The sequence below is a fragment of the Amborella trichopoda genome, chromosome 10 (genome assembly GCF_054954075.1).
Source record: "Amborella trichopoda isolate Santa Cruz 75 chromosome 10, AtrichopodaSantaCruz75HAP2 v2.0, whole genome shotgun sequence".
Taxonomy (NCBI): Eukaryota; Viridiplantae; Streptophyta; class Magnoliopsida; order Amborellales; family Amborellaceae; genus Amborella; species Amborella trichopoda.
This window is the reverse complement of record NC_142345.1, coordinates 32,323,977-32,341,767: the sequence shown is the minus strand read 5'-3', so window position 1 is coordinate 32,341,767 and position 17,791 is coordinate 32,323,977. Positions and strand designations below refer to the sequence as shown.

Genomic DNA, 17,791 nt, shown 5'->3' with positions numbered 1-17,791 from the left:
GTATATAGAATTAGAGCTGAGTAGGCGAAATGGAGATATGCAAAAAAACCCATCTAGAATTTTATGTGATCGTTGCATACCAACAAAGTTAAAGGGTAAGTACTATAGGACAACTGTGAGACTAGCTTCACTCTATGGGGCTGACAAAAAAAAAAGCCGTAGAATGAGTGTAGCAGAGACGAAGATGTTGAAATTGATGAGTGACATGACAAGAAGGGACATAATTCGAAATGAATTCATTAAAAAAAAAATTAGGTAGCACCAATAGACGATAAAATGAGCGGGAGTAGACTTAGGTGAGCTAGCCATGTGTAATGTCGATCCAGTACAACACTTGTTAAGAACAATGTTATCAAAGTCGATTTGCTTCGGCTGAATAGGCCGAAGCCTTCGGATTTTAGGCATAAACCGAAGAGAAGCAATGTGGTGCTACCGCTTCGGTCAGATTCAAACCGCTTCAGGCTGCTTCGATCAAATTCAAACGCCTTTGGGTTTGCTTCGAGTTTGGTCAACCGAATGACCGAAATTGCTCCATTTTTCTTATCAAACCGAAAAAGATACCAAAGCATAAATACAACTTAGTTCAAGGGATGAGATTGAAAAGGACAATGAGTGGATCTAAAAAGACCGGTTGGAAAGTGTCCTAAATATACGGAATGTATGGCCTTTAATAGAACAAATGACGAACTAATATTCATGCAGCTGATACTAATCAATTGAAAAGAGGCTATGATCATTATGATGGAGATTGTGTTGCCAATGTGCTTTGTTTTGTTTCGGTGAGGCCTAGGCCTAATAGGAACTTCATCCAATAAACAATGTCGGTAATGGTTTGCCGAGGAAGGGACCACTTTGATACCGCGGGTGCACAAAAAATGTTCCTTTTCCTGTGATGGAGCTTCAATTTGTAGGCGTCGCATGCTGGTGCGAGTTCCAGCCGGTCCGTATTGCTTGGGAGAGAGAGCTTTCTAGAGAGAGAGATAGAGAGAGAGAGAGGGTTTTCTAAAGAGGGAGTTTTAGGGCGTGGAAGGAAGCAGCCATGGTGGAGTGTGCAGCGCGGGGCACGGGAACGCCATGCGTAGGGCCTGCAACAAGGCGCTGTGGCCTCTGTGGAGCTGTCTCCTACTGCTCCCCCTCTCACCAGGTCCTCCCCCCTCTTTCTCTCTCTTAAAGCTTTTTCCTCCTCCTTTCTCTTCCTAAATTCCTAGTTTCCTGTTAAAGAGTTTTTAAATGTTCAATGTCACTTGAAAGTTTTTTTGCTCCAATTTCTAGTTTCTTGTCAAAAAACATTTAAATGTGCAATGTCACTTGATTTTTTTTATTCATTAGATTAAGGAGCAGTAATCGATTTTGTGTTTCTTAGACCAGCTTAAAAACATGACTACATAGGCTAGCCTCGTTGGGTGTCAATGACCATAAGAAAGTTCAGATTACATAACAGAAATGGGATAGAAGACACTTGGAAATTGTAAATGGAAGATAAGAGATGCGTAGCTGTCATTGTTTGAGTCTCAAAAGTTGCAGACATTGTGTTCCTGGAGCACACATAACTGATGCTATATCTTTTAATTTGTTGGTGGTGCTTATTTGTTTAATGAGATGATTATTTTTTATCAGGAAGAAGAGTTGCACAGCAAATACATAAGAATAAGAGTTATAAAGATGCTTAATCACGAGAAGTTTTGATATAGAATCTGAAGTTCCAGTTTCCTGTAGCACTTCTGTGTTTGTTTACAAGTTGTTTTGGGTTTTCAAAAACTGAGGACCTACAGCTTCCAACCCCATGAAAGTTTGCTTATCCTGTTTTTGAGGGCACGTTTGCTAACTGGAAGGCTCGGTGCTAGAAACTTCCAAGTTGTTGTAGTTCTGGAAACTGCACAAGCATGAGAATTGCGCACTTGGACCCCCCATAGAAGTGCAAGCTTCTCAAAGAATGGGAAGTGCACAGTTCTCATGGTAGCTCGCCCTTCTTTCATTTATTTTTTTTTTTCTAAATTATAAATCGAGATAAAAATTTGAGGTTGAATTTACCTCATTGGGGGAAATAAATAATTTTCTTTTAAGAAAATTATTGATGATATCCTTAAATGTTCAAAATTTGAGAACTCAACTTTTTTTATTTAAATTAATTCCCTTACCTATTTTTCTTGATCCCCAAAATGCCCTTCACAGACTTGATAGGTCCGAAAAGGCTTTACGGACCTAGACCTCCGTAAAGGTTTTAACTTCAAGCTCCATAATTTCTTTTTTTTTATATTACGTCCACAAAGACCTTTTTGGACGTAAGTGCTTGCTTAGGGCCTTTACAACCTTTAAGACCTTTACGGACCTAATAGGTTTGTAAAGGCCCTAAACCTTGGGGGGCTTTACAGATCTAAGCTTGTAAATGCCACAAGCATAGTAGGCACTTGCTTGGCCTTTACGGCCCTACTAGGTCATTGTTTGCTGGCTAAAAATAAAGAGATCCTTACTTTAAAGAGTATGTATAGTCTTAGAACAAGAAATTCTTTGGGGATTTCAATTCGAAAGGGATGAACTAAACCAAGTATCCAATTTTTTCTTATACTATTTGATATTTATTTGAACTTTTTTACCCAGTTTAGGATTTTCTCTAAGAAAATTAAGAAACTCCGAATGTCTTGTATGTATCATGTCAATTTTTTTTGTTTTCCTTGTTGTAGTTTGTGTTAGAAAGGGGTTATCTAACGTAACATTCAAACATCGATTTCCATCAGATAATCTAATTTCAATTCAATTTTTTTAGATGATTTAATATTTGTAACATTTATATTTTGCATAATTTTTTGTTTAAAGTTCTATAGGACAGCTGTAAGACCAGCTTTGCTTTATCGGGTAGAATGTTGAGCGAACAAAAGATAATATACCCATAGAATGAGTGTATCAGAGATAAGGATGTTGAGATGGATTAGTGGCAAGACGAGAAGAGATAAAATTCGAAATGAATCCATTTGAAAAAATTTAGGTGCGGCACCAATATGTAATAAGATGAGAGAGAGTAGACTTACGTGGGTTGACCATGTCTATGTGTGGTGTAGACTCAATGCAACACTTATTAGGAGGTGCGAGTTAGTTCAAGTAGAAGGCTCAAAAAGGGCAAGGGGTAGGCCCAAAAGGTTGTGGTTGGAAGTAGTCTGAAAGGATATGGGGACTTATGGTCTCACTGAGAGTATGTCCCTTAATAGAGCAGAATGGCAAATCAGGATTTGTGTTGCTTACCCCAATTAATTGGGAAAAAACTACGATGACGATGATGATGATATTTTTTTAAAAAAAACTAGAGATGTTATGCATATATTAGTGTCTCATTAGATAATTAGATATCTAGTTTAAATATTATCCAATTATCTATTATACTTGTAAAAGTCTAAACATATATTAGATAATTGACAAATATTTGTGTTTAATTAGATATAATGTTTAATATATCTAGTTAAAGTTTTAACTCTAAACATATATTCTCTAATTATCTGATATATATTTTTAGGGAAAAGTTTATATTGAGCCGAGGCTCTAAACAATCAAAATTTGAGCCTACCTCAAAAATTTCACTAGAAGAGGTTGTTTTGATGCCCAAATATTTTCAAACTGATCATCTCGACATCAAGATACATGGACATGAGAAAAAAATGGATTTCAATTTTTGGAAATACTGCATTTTGTAATGCATTTTTTGACCGACAATTTTCAAGATTTTTAAGTTTTCATAGATCTATTGATCGACACTATTTTTGAAGCTTTAAACTTTATAAATAAAGATGAAAATATATTTTAAGGCTATCACAAAGATTTCCAATATTGAAACCACATTTCTTGACACTATTTGAAGGTAGGCTCTAATTTGATTGTTTAGAGCCTAGGCTCTATAGAATCTGCACCCATATTTTTATATTACTATGTATTTAATCAGGTGTCTAAAATTCTAAATATCTGTTTAAAATTTTCAATATTATGTAATTATTTGATGTATTAGGTTTTTAGATTAAACGTATCAGATTTTTAGATTGAACATATAGTGTTAGAGGAGTGGACCAGCCTGGGGACTTCGGCTTAGGAGGAAGGGATATTGTGGCTGGGTATAGTTAGCTTGATTCTCAAGTCCTCGAACCCCCAAACCTGGAGTGGATATTGTGGCCGGGTATAGTTAGCTTGATTCTCAAGTCCCCAAATCCCCAAACTTCTTCTTCAACCAATAACATGATGTTCGGGGTAACAAGATTCCGATGAGCCACCACATCATTATGTTTGGTTCTAGATTGTATGTTTTAACTCATTTGAATAAAATATTGATATTAATTGATCCTATGAATGTCACATTGAGATCAATGCATTTTAAAATGTGAAATGACTGTGTGACACTCAAACGGGAACTAGACTCCCAATTTTAACATGTCTTTGGTAACTTCAACTCCATTAACAACCACTTGTACATCATTCTTCAGTCTACGCCCTTTATCTTAAGCGTTGGATTGAACTAATCCATTGACACAAATCAAAATATGTAAACCTATTTGTCAAATTTTCACAAATCAACTCATTTTGATTTGTAAATTTTTAAGATACTTTTTCAATTTTTTTTGCCAGCTCCAGGTGGCTGAACAGGTTGAACCAATCTGAGTTGGCCAGTTCATCGGGTGGATTGGGAAGTTGTGTGTGACTGGTTTGGTCCGGTCACCTCACCCAATCCGGTTTTTTAAACACTGCTTGAGATGAATTTCACAAAATGTATAATGATGGACATTTGTGTGGGTATGGTTAATCTCAACCATCCAAGGGAATGGATGGTGGATGTTCCCATGATATAAAATGTACCATGCCCCATTATTGTATGGTATACTTTCTTGTATCCTATAACACTCATTAAATGTTTGCATGAGTATAAGTGTGTTTAAATGCTTGTCTGTACATACTTTATATGTTTCATGTGGGTAGGCTGTTAAAGGTTCGGGCAGGCTAGGTCAAGCCCGGCCTGAAACAGTGCAGGTAGGCCCAGGCCCAACCCAAAATACATGATATTGATGCCCAAGCCCAGCCTGGGCCAGGTAGGCGAGGCCCTTTGTAAGTGTGAAAAACATAAACAAATGTATGTAATATGTGCTTTATAAAAAATGGAATTCTGGCCTGGGCCAGGAGAGTGCTTGGCTTGGCCCTATCTGAAAATATTTCTGGCCTACCAAGCCTGGCCGGCAGGCCTATCAGACGGCCCGAAACTGGGCCTGGCTTGAAGGCCAGCGGGCCGACGCAAGCCCATTAATAGCCCAGACGGTGTCTTATGCACACATAATTAGACCTATTGTTTTGTATACTATCATACAAGTAGTACACTATTCAGTTTGCTGCCAGTGCCATCCACTGTGTGACGTTAGCAGCAGAAGGCTGATGTGAACTGTTCTTCTGCTTAAGTCTGTTATGGTTGTTTGAATGGATGAGCATTTGACTTCTACTGTCCACTGTTGGAGACTGCTCATGATTCCTGTAGCAAATTGAACAGTATGTTACCAGTTCCATCATATACTTTCTCGATGTGTGTGTGTATATGCCTTGATAAGAAGCTGGGACTTAATTGGATACATACAACAATTCTGTTTTTTTATTTTTCTCGAATGATGAATCATTAGAATAATTCTTTCCAAAGTGATAAAGTTATCATGTGATTGTAGTTTTGGCATTTACTTAGTCAAGAATCACAAATCAATCTGGATATTGCTATTGAAACTCTTAAGAAAAAGGTAGCTTGGTTTAGTTGTGTATTTATATCTTCCTATGAAAATGCTCACATAAGGTCTCATCTGCTTTTCAAGTAGAACAGTTAGCAATTTACTCAGAAATGTATGTGAACACATCGCTGACGACAAACTTATATTTTCATGATTGGCTCTTTCAGAGCAAATGGATTCTTATATGATTGGCCGAGGCACATAAAATCTACATATTGCACAGTGTCGTCTGTTAGTGAATTAATAATCTTTAAACTAAATGTCTGAAGCAAAATAGAATTGAGCATTCAGATTCATTAAGTTTGTGATCTGTGCGAGAAAAGCTAATGAGTGGGTTATATTTCTACCACTGCATGTGTTATATGATCTTGAGATGTTAACATGGAGTCCGCTGGCTGAAATACTGCAACAATATATGTATATGAGCTATATAAATGATTAAAGGGAAAGTATAAAAATTGAGACCATTTACCTTTTATACAAGGTGGTCACACTAATCTTGACCTTTGGATGTAAAGTTGGGTGGCTGCAATTATTCCATTGACCAAGCTCAAACTTCAAAAAAAATTTTCTTGAACTTTGTGACGCATCCAAGCTATCAAATTTCACATCAAATGGTTGTAAGGAATTGTGACCATCTTGTATAAAAGGTAAATGGTCTCATTGTATACAATCCCATGATTAAAATCCGTACTACTTTCTTCTGTCTTTGGTAATTATTGTTGCTACAAATATACTGAAAGTCATGAGTGTGGTTTTGTGCAAAGAAATGTCTATGTAATCTTGAATTACGATATGCAGATTGCCCACTGGGGTCATCATAAAGAAGAATGCGGTAGACTAGAACAACAAATGAGAGACATGGATACTTTGAATGATTTTCCATTTACATTCTCTACTGAAGCTACATTCCAGGTAATTGAATTTCTGGTTATGTTTCGGGATGATCATTTATGACTGGCTGGCAGCCATCACTAACACTCTGTTTTGGTTGTACTATTTAAGAATGTTAGTTCTAGGGTTGGCTCTTGTGATAATCATTAATGTTTCATTGGTTACAGCATTGTTTCACTTTGTCCATTTAATGTTTAAGAATGTTAGTGCTAGGGTTGGCTTTTGTGATTATCATTAACTTTTCATTGGTTACAACATTGTTTTCACTTTGTCCATGTAATGTTCTTTTTATTTTTTCTATGAATAGGGAAAAATTACTTATTTTTAGTTTTTTTCAATTTCAAAAGATGTATATATTTAAATTTTAGCTTTAGTAACTGTTTTGGGGATTCTAGGGTTTTTTTTTTTTTACTTCATGAGTATTGCTCATGAGTACTGTTCATAGGTATTATTCATGGATTACTGTTCACAAGGGTAAAATTGTCATTGCAAAGTTTGTGTTTAAGTTATGGCCCATTTTAATTATTGTATGGATATTTAATGTCTTGGAATATTAAATTGTAATAACTAATATGTAAGAGGTGGTAGGCCCTTAAGGGGGTTATTCCATGTGATTATCAGAACTTGAAAGAGAGAAACGCTTAGGCTTTTGGAACCTTAGCTTGGGTATGGAGAAGAAACCACAAGGGTCTTTGGCTTGTGCTTGTGTTTGGCTTATTCCTTACTGATTTTCCTGTTTCCTTCAATTTTTCTTGCATCATGTGGCATAGCTCAGGGTTCCTTCAACAACAAAGCCAGGAAATTACAGACAAGTTTAGGGTTTGTTGATTTTGGGCCATGTTTAGCCAAAATCAGCCTAGAACTTGTTGATTTCAGCGAGGTTTTGTTGATTCTTTAATTAGAGTTTGTGGTGGCTAATCTATGGAAGTGAGAAGGGGCTGTAGAAGGGGTGGTTGCACAAATCCAGTTCGTGATCCCAGAGGTGAAGAAATTGACGAAATTAAAAAGCAAGTTTAGCAACTGGTGCAATAATTAGCGAGCATCATTCATAGTCAAGACTATGATCTTTTCGCCAATGATGTCGAGTACCACCTTTTTAACCTCTGTACTCCGTGTGAAGAGTTGAATGAAGAGCAGAGTGATAGAAGACCTAGACATGGGGAATATCACTCTAGGATTTTCGATTTAAGGGATATTGTTGATTTTGATGCAGTTTGTACCAAAAATCAGTGGGTTGTAGATTGAGATTTGCCTCTAATTTTCAATACAAACATAGAAAAAGAATAGGATCTTGTAGCAGATCTAGTCTACGATGATGATCAAGATTTTGTGGCTAAATACCGATTTTTGACGACGAAAAAGATGGAGATCTCAAAGATATCGAAGAGAGGGCATTGGAATCAGAGTAGTGTAGAGGAAGCGTAGTTCACTCATAAACCGCAAATTGTGGCCTTGGTTTCAGAGTGTAATGAAATAGATGTCGAGAAAGCCTCTAAAGGCTATAAAATTAAGATTGAAGTTTCCTCCACGATTTTCAATAGGAGTTCAAGAATAACCTAATTGGATAAATTTGGATTAATTCTTCAATATGCATATAAGGATTCGTTTCTTGAGGAATTTTTTTTTACCATGAATAATATTTGAGCCAACAAAGAAAACGAAGGTTGAAGAATGTGGTTTTGATGCTAAATTATTTTAGCACACTTTCTCAAGGACGAGTTTTCTCTAACTAGGGGAGAATGGTGAAGGGAAAATTATACTTCTTTCTATTTTTTTGTTCAATTTCAAAATATTTATATTTTAATTTTAGTTTCAGGTATTCTATGGTTTTTAAGTTTTTTAGGAATTCTAGGATTTTTTTTATAGTTCTTATTTACTTCATGAATACTATTTACGAGTGATATTTAAGGGTATTGTTCATAGGTACTATTTCATGGGTACTGATCACAAGTTATTGTTCATAGGGGTAATAGGGCCTTGAGGGGGTCATTCCACGTGATTTTTAGAAATTGAATGAGAGAAAGGCTTAGGCTTTTGGAATCTAGCTTGGGGTATGGAGAAGAAGAAACCTACGGTTTCTTCGACTTCTGCTAGTGTTTAGCTTGTTCCTTGTTGATTTTATTGTTTCCTTCGATTTTTTACGCATCAATTAGAGAAGGTGAGAAGATGAAGAGAGGCGGCTGGAAGCAGTCACGTTAGGGTTTCTTAGCCTTCACGCCCCTCTCTGTCTTTATTGATGATGATAACTTAAGTACAAATGCCACCAATACCCTTAAGTATTACACTAATGTCCTCGAGTATGTAAAAAGGACAAAATGCCCTATTGACCCACAAGCAAGACACATAATCAAAAGAACTAATCTCTAACATGGTTATTTGGATTAAAACATTGGAGAAAATTTTATAAATTTACAACAATTAGGCCTCCTATAGTGTTCCATTGTAGGTATCTTAACATTAATAAGGTGGTCACTTCATGTCCTTTGCTTAGTATATGACATCTGGCTTGCCATAAAGATCATTAGATACTGACGTTTCTCAAACCTACACATTGAATCGGTTTCTAATTTAAATATGCATTGCTCCAATAATAAACAATGTACTAATTTCAAGTTTAAATGCAACTCAATCCACTAAATAGTTTACGAAGCTGATTGGATACCTTCAAATATGGCGGTATTTTTGTCTTTGTATTCCTAATTTAAGATTGACTTTCATGCAAACTGGTATAATTAGAAGGTTTTAAAATTCGGTCTAGTCGACTTAGACTTCCCCGAGTTACTTAGATTCGGCACCTTGTAGAGCCGAATTCTTTGGGACAAACTCGATAATGCCATAAAATATACATTTACTAAATCCATGTATAAAAATGTTATATAATCTTGATGTTTTTTATGATGATTTGTGAGTTTTTTTGTTGGGGTTTTGTAGGTTTTAAAGGCTATTAGAGCATGTGAAATGATATTTATAGTAGATTAGGCACTTCAGTAGGAGTGTGTATGTGTTGACTAACCAAGGTGGCGGTTTATGGCCCTTATTATGTCTTAAAACCCTTACCCCTAGGCATGTGGTACTACCAAGAGGGGTTTATTATTGGTCATCCATTTTGGAGGTCGAAGAGATGCCCAATGATGATGTTTGTAGGCCAAGAGAGCTATGTGGTCCCGTGTGTGCGGTTGTATGCCTGTGAGAGCGAGGGTCAAAGCCTCAACAAACTTTCGCACAACATGTATATATGATATCCACAGTACAAGGTAGTATCTTTATAGAGGGACACGTGTACATGTGCGTAGAGACAACCCCCCTTTGTGTTGTAGTGATATGTGCTAGACTTGCTCATGGGGAGGAGGGGGGGCGGGGGAGATTGAAATCCACATTCTGGGATCATGGTACTATTGTTTGTATTGGCCAACTTTAACAAGCCAATTATGAGTCCTTACATATGAATGTGGGTCATGGGTCTTTGTTGGGTTGGTTTCAGAAGACAGTTGTAGATCGTGTTTATTGGATCTAGTGGAGTGCCTTTATAGTCACTTATTTTAGCCCATTGGTACCAGTCCACTTCTAGATATTCTATTTTTGGTATTAAAAATGTTTCTGTTAATTTTACATTTTTCTTTAGGATATTTAAAATTTATTTCTGATGTAAAATCTTTAATTAGAGTATTTTTGTAATTAAGTAAATAAGGAAGGCCACATGTGGGGGCCTTGGATCCAGCCCCCACATGCTGCCACACTGCCTATGGGTAGGACATGTGGACCTTATGTGGTCCACTTATGGACCATAGGGGTGGCACGCCACACTTTTTTTTTTAAGTGGTAGTTTTTAATTAAAGTTAGTTATAAGTCGAATAATCTTTTAAAAGAAAAGATTACGTTCTAGTTTTGTGGGAGTTTTGTTTTGACCAAATAAAAGTTATCTTTGACTTGCTACAATTTTAGATGAAAATATTAGGAAGATCTAAGTGATACTAAAGTGGCTATATTTCTATTAGAAATTGGAGTTGGGTCAAATGATAAGGGGATAGAGTTCTTAATTTTCCGCCATGAATCGTGATGACTAATTTGTGAGATGGATGAATCAAATTTAGTCTCTCACACCCACAAATTTCCTAAGTTCCTATTGTCAAGCTGTGTTATTGGTGGAGAAGGAATTCTAAGTCCAAATAGGAGAAGAAATTATGTCTATTTAAACACAATTGAACCGCTCTCTCTCTACACATATATCGCTCTCCAAGCCCCAGAAATTATTCTCTCTTATTTTGATCACGACCCTCTCTCCTTTTTTCCTTGCTGTGATGTCACCAAAAAAGAAGAAGAAAAAATTAGAAAAGGGGGTGGCACGTTGGAACTTTAGTGAGGGTTTTTGATGTATTTTGAGGAAAAAGAGAGGTACACCCAGTCTAGAGAAATAAAGTATTCAAGCCTAGCCCTAACTTCATCCTAAAGGGTTCCTACAAACTCTAGATAGGTTTCTATGCTCTCTAAAACACTAGAACTAGAGGTATTACCTATGAAAGCTTCCCATCTCTGTCCAGCAAGATAAAAAAAAAACAAAAATGCATCATCAGTTAGGAAATCGTGTGTGGGTGTATCAAGTCCTATGGGGGTAACCCTAGGCATGATCAAGTAAATCTTCCCAGCAGTTTTATTTATTTAATTATTTTTCAGTCATATTTGCGTAGTTTCTGTTATTTTCCAGGAACATATATTGTGCTTAAATTCATAGTGGAAGGCTGGACATTATTTTGGGTTATGTTTATTTGCTTTGGCAGTAAAAAGAAAGGTCATAGGTTGTATTTAGAGTTTTATTTTTTGGTTTATAGCACTATATTGTGGCTCATGTAAATAGATTCAGCTATATTAATAAAAGAAAAAAGAAAAGTTTTGAATTTATTAACTTGAGTTCCACATGGCCACATCTTTCATTTTTCTTATTCTATGCTATATTTTCCTAATTCCATCTGTAAATCAAGTTTTTCCAAATTCCATCTTCTATATATTGTCTCCATCTCTTTTGGACTTTTAATGCTCTTTATAGTTTCGTTTGCTTTTTACTTTTTCATTAAATTTTTTGCAATTACGTAATTTCTAGCCCTTTTTTGCATAGGTACACTACTTGGACGAGTCCACTTGGACTCGCCTGAGTTTCTTGGCTCGGGCAGGGCCAGATTCCTGAGCCCAAGCCGAGTAATTAAAAACTTTATAATTACTTATTATTGCAGATCGTAGCACAAGCTGTGGGTCTTCTACTAAGTCATATGTTTGATGTGATAAGTTTATTTCATTTCAAAGGCATGACTTGGTGATGACCGGTTTTCCAGTACTGGCTTTTTTAGGATTGCTCTTTGCAACCACATAAGTTATGTCTTTATTTTCTTACCTTCTCTGCCATATCTTTTTCTTAATCAGATTATAGGAAGACAGTTTTCCACAAATAAAAAAAATATGAGCCCCGAAAAATGGGCCACTCATGTGCCAATACGTTTTCCATGAAAGTCCATGACCAGATTGTCTTTAAGAAGACAGCAATCTGTCGTTTGAAATGGAAGGGATACGATTCCCCCAATTACCTTCTAGGTAGTTGTTAATGTTTTTACTTATATTTTCTTGAACACCCTTTTATGCGTCTATTCTTTGATCCTAGACATGTTTGAAACACGTACACGTGCGTGTGCATGCATGACATGCATCAAAGTGTGCAAACACGGACACACTTGCAAACACACTCAATATGCATGGATTTAAATGTGGTGGGAATTCATTCATTATTTTCGTATTTCTTATAGGTTTTTGCGAAGGAGTTGACACGTTGCTCATTCCTAAAGAAGAGAGGCCTTCATCAAACTGGTCTATGGAAATCAGAATGCAGTTGTGCAACTTCACTAGCTTCTCTTGATTATTCATGGTTTTTTTTCTATCTTTCTATACTTGTGCTGAGTTGGACCTAGGCCTTCTGCCCTTAAGAATATATACATTCATGTGCCTTTTTGCACGATTTGATTCCTGAAGATGTGCATGCATTTGTTGGTAAACTCTAATAGATTTTGGTATCTCTCTCCTCAAACTTATAGCTCTGAAGAATGAAATATGGGTTTTTTTTTAGAACTGTTAACATTGTATTACTAAGACTGTAGAAGTATACAAAATGTGTAGGACTGAAAGCACCCTCACTGTCATTCAGTAAAAAATAAATTAGTCGTCCATGTTCAGATAGGCTTATAAGTTCCGCCCAAGTAACAAAGGTATATAATTAGATTTACAGAAAATAAAAACAGAGCTGGTTATCCATTTCGAAGCTAGCTCCCTCCTTCGTCAATAGATCTGCAAGATTGTTGGATATCCTCCACGTATGCTTCCATGAGACGCTCGTACCTTGCAGATGTGAGTAATTTCATAAAAAATAGATGACAGTTGCCATGGTGGAGAGGACGAGCCTCTTGCCCAAGAGATGGTGTTCTGAGAGTCTCCTTCCACAATCAGATTTGTGCCCCAGGATGGGTTGAGGTTTCTCAAGGCCAAAAGTAGAGCCATAGCTTCTGCGTATTGGGAATCATAGATCCCGAGGTACACAGAGAAGGTGACAAGGATGTTTCGCTGGCAATCTCTAAAAACACCCCCTACGCCTGAAGGGCCGGGATTACCGAGAGAGCAACCATCAAAATTAAGCTTGATACTGCCCTCTAGTGGTGGTTGCCAATTGCTAGCTCTTAAGGGTTTTGAAGGCCTGTGGTTGAGGACATTATTCCATTGAGAAAGGAGGGTATTCCTAGATAAACCCGAGAAAGTCTTCGGTAAGACTTTTGTAGAAAGAAGCTATTGTAAAGAGGCCTGAGGGGGGTAGGCTTAACAATAGTATCTCTCTCAAAAGGTGGGAGGAAATGAGAGGAAAGAGCATGCGAAAGTTGTTGGAACAGAATACTTTTGTCATCCTAGAGGTTTCTTCGAAAGGAGGGACTCCAGATTCGCTGTCCACAGGAGAGAGGCATCTCCTTGGCGACGATGGAGTTAATGTTAGAGGTGAGTGAGAAGAGGGTTGGGAAAGCCTTGCACAGAGGAGATGTGGCAGTGAAGAGGCTAGAGACAATCACACCCCTGACGCCTTGTGTTTTTGTATCCTCTCTGGTACCCACGTTTCGTCCTGTATTTTGTATTTGCTACGTAACACCTGAGCCCAGAGAGTCTGGAATGAAATATGAGTTTTTTACCTTCCTATTTGCTTTGAACTTCAAACAAGAAAGATGATTTTGATTTATAAAGGAAGGGACATGCATGTATGTGGGGCAATCTTGGGAAGCATTCATCATGCGTCAATTTTTTTCCTAATAGTGATACTTTGACTTCTTTTTTTTATACGTATTTTTTATTTGGTTTTCTTTACTTGTGATTTTGCCCTTTTCTGGGAAGTCACATGCCTAGTGGGACACTTGATTCTTCTCTTGCGATACATTTGTTCTCTGCTCGTTTCTTCTGGTGCATGACTCTTATGTATAGTTACTTGAATCTCCTATGAGGGTAGCGATTCCGTTTTGGAATCTCGATTCGGCGTTTCTTCAGGTGAAAGTCAATTCGAAAAGAAAGGAATCACGTTTCCATTTTTTGCGGAACGCGATTCCACTGAGTTTAGGAACCTCGATTCTTAGATTGCAGAAATCAAGATTCCATATCGAGGACTATGTGATTCTTAGCTACACAAGAATGTGATTCTGCTTGTCAGAGACGTTGATTCCAAAGTTTTTGGAATTGCGAATCCATGTTGTTGAGAATCAAGTTTCTATATCGCAGACATCGTGAGTCCTTGTTACACAACAATGCGATTCTACTTATGCTAAATGTTGATTCAAAGTATTAAGGAATTGCGAATCCATATTGTCAGGAAGCAATGTGATCATGGGGAGAGCAGAAACCCTTCGATGTGTGCTCAATCATGAGTAAACGCGACATGTATGAGAGTGTGAGAGAATTTGAAGTTGTTGCATACGGCAATAAAATCAAAATTTCAAATATGAGTAATATGTGAGCATAGGGAGAGCATAAACCCTTCGATGTGTGCTCAATAATGAATGAGCGCGACATGTATGAGAGCGTCAGAGAATTTGTTGTTGCACACAGCAATAAAATCAAAATTTAAAATATAAATAATATGTTAAATTTTTTATTTTCTTATTTACTAATTTCCATCCTTCATTCCATGTTACTTTTTAAGAACTCTTACCAAGAATAAATAATACTAAAAAAATATTTTACTTCAAATTTAATAATGTTTGGTAAATGGTGTGGGTACGAAACTACCAATGTAATAATGTTTAATATATGATCGGCACCGTCATTTCTTCAAGTTGAATAAGAGGATAAAAATGCTTTTCTTTAAGTAAAATAAGAAGATAATAAGGATATAAGCGAAGTGCCCTGTGTGGTGTTTTAGGTTAAATTAATCATTAAATATCAGAGAAATTGACTAAAAATTGAATACCTCAATTTTCAAAAGTCAAAAGACTCAAAACTACATTTAACAAAGAAGAATTACTATGTCATGTCTTTATTTTATAATTCAAGGAAAGGAGATAAAGGGAGCTTGCCCTTGTTCTCACTTCTTGTATGCCGTTGACTAGCTCTAGACCTTGTAGGCATAATAGGGTTATGGGTATACCGAGTCCATTGTATAGGATTGTCCACAAACATAAAGGTTGACATTAGTACTTGGAGTCTTGGACTGAGTATATGCAGACCAAAATTCAATCTTGTAGTAATGGGTAAATTTATATATTTTTTGAATACTTCTCTCATATACCGGAGGGAATTGGTTCGCAATTCTAGTAATGGGAGAATCTCGATTCCAATATGGGGAGAATCACGATTCCGGAATGGTGAGAATGTTGATTCCAAGTTGATGGGGACAACGATTATAGAATTTTAGGAACCACAATTCCTTATTTTTAGGAATCACGTTCCATATTTTTAGGAATCACGATTTCAGCAACCATCGAAACAAGTGGGGTTAGGTGTGATTCCATATAGGTATGAAACGCGATTCCAACATGAAGGGATATCGATTCTTGGAAATAGGAAACACGATTCCTAATTTTTTGAATCGCGATTCCAAAATAGTGAGAATCATTTTTTTCATATCCGAATTGTACGGAAAACGATTCTTAGATTCCGAAACTTCTGATACACGTGATTTTGTGATTCCGATTCCAGAAACGATTTGGAATCATAGACGTTTCCATCAACTATACTCTTATGCTATTGGCTTTCTCCCTAAACTATACACTTAATCTTGCAATAACAGAGAAAGAATAGAGAACACGACAACATTCTTCAAGCTGCGAAGAAACTTTGAGCTATGTATGATCCTCTCCCCTTGAAAAGTTTAACTTAGTAGTAGCAATGAAGATTCATTGTTAGTACATGGCGTAAAGTCTAACGAAATGCATGTCACAGTGCTAATTACAGCCTTTCGCAATCAGCTGTCCCTTGTGTAACTGGATGCTACCATTCGGTTTATGCTCAATTTTGTATTTGTAGATTGGAAAGCATCAACTTAATCATGCATAGTCCTAATGCATCACAGCAACACTTATTATTGGTATTAGGGTTTGGGCTTAATTTGAGAATGATTTTGCAAAAAAATGCGACTAGATCCCCATAATGTACCTAATATTAAGGCCAGCTTTGGAGGATGTGGTAAGGAGTTCGTGGCACTCAAGTGTGAGGACGGGCAAAAACAGGGTCAGGCCAATGGGCCAAAAATCCTCACCCATGTATTTGTTTGACCTGAAATTATTTCAAATCATTGTTATTTCACATGGTGAAGGATTTTAAGAATAAGATAATTTTGAGGTAAAAAACACTGTATCCAGTTGTCTGCTAAACAGAGAGAATGGAGCATTTTTTGAGCTCCAAGTCATTTTTTTTCATTTCTAGATTGTACCGATAGAGCGATGATCTAAGGATGTTTTGGTCAAACAGATCCCCCTAGCTATGTGTTTTGGCTCTCGGCTTATACGATGGATATAAGCCCCATTGGCCTCTAGAATCTTCTCCCTTTTCAAACACATGCACACGCACGAGCAACATGATTTTTTTTATTCTGCATGTTTTCTTCTATTATTCATGTATTTCTTGATGCTCGAATGCCATTTATGTCCCATTATAATTGTTTTATCATTTGGTACAGCAAAAGCATGGTCTTTGTCAAATGTATTGACCTGTGCATATTTGGGCTTTTCTCTAGCATCTTTATGGAACAACATTCCTCAACCCCTGTGCCCACTCAATCATAATATAGAAGTCAATGATGGTTCTTGAGCTTCTCTTCATCACTGGTAACACTTATCAAGATGTTCTGTCCAATTGCTATTTTATGCCTTGTTTGTATGGTCCTCGATGATTGCAATTTGTCAGAACATCAGTTTTATTTGGGTTTCTTGAGGCTCAAATAGCTGGAATGGGAAGAAAATTTTGGGCAATGGCTGATGAACTTTGGAGGAGTAGATGAGAGAAATAAAGGTAAGAAACCACTTTGGACAGAAAAATTGGAAACTTAAAAGTTTTTCTTGTACCCTTGGAAGTAGGAGGTTTGGATGGTGCAGAACGTGGCTTCAGGGTCCATTTGGCTCCTTCGAAAAAAATTTATTGAGAATTCCAAGGAGAGAGATGATTGAGGATTCGTGGGAGAGCCGGGCATGGAGTTTGTAGGAGAGAGAAATGATTTCGGTGGAACACAATTCATTTCCAGATGATATAATAAATTTTACACCTACTTAGTAGGGTGATCTTTTCCCCAAAAATGAGGTAAAAATTGGGAGCCAGGAAGATTTTTCCCCCAATTTAGGCATCAATCATTAAAGATGCCTCATTTCCATGGAAGAATATCCTGGAAATTAATTTCCAAGGACCCAAACAGGGCCTCAGTGTTTCTCATTTATTAGTAAATTGAGGGTATTGGGAGATAAAGAATTGGTCCATCATTTTGCTATCTTACAGTTATGAAATGCTGATGATTATTTGGGCACTTTGTTCTTTTCACACAGATCTCTGCAATAATATTTTCATTTGATCTTTTTTGGGTTCAGATTTACTGAGCTCTTCACACCAAATCTCAGATTCTGTGTTGTCATTTTTTGTTATATGCAATGATTCCTCAAAAGAGTGTACAT

At 36.8% G+C, this 17,791-nt stretch overlaps 1 protein-coding gene across 25 annotated transcripts in view; it reads left to right on the top strand.

Annotated features, from left to right (window-relative positions):
• The first annotated feature begins 598 nt into the window (after positions 1-598).
• Positions 599-17,791, top strand: part of LOC18446735 (zinc ion binding protein) — a 49,694-nt gene continuing 32,501 nt past the window's right edge. For 23 of the 25 annotated variants that reach the window (XR_016041971.1, XR_016041972.1, XR_016041976.1 and 20 more), the window contains exons 1-3: positions 599-1,144; positions 6,537-6,650; positions 12,419-12,537. Coding sequence is in view for 6 of the 25 variants with exons in the window: in XM_088848758.1 (XP_088704884.1) it covers positions 1,040-1,144; positions 6,537-6,650; positions 12,419-12,537 (338 nt within the window). In the remaining 19 variants the exon portion in view is untranslated. The remainder of the gene's footprint in view (positions 1,145-6,536; positions 6,651-12,418; positions 12,538-17,791) is intronic. The other 2 variants (XM_088848760.1, XM_088848759.1) reach the window with 1 other exon arrangement.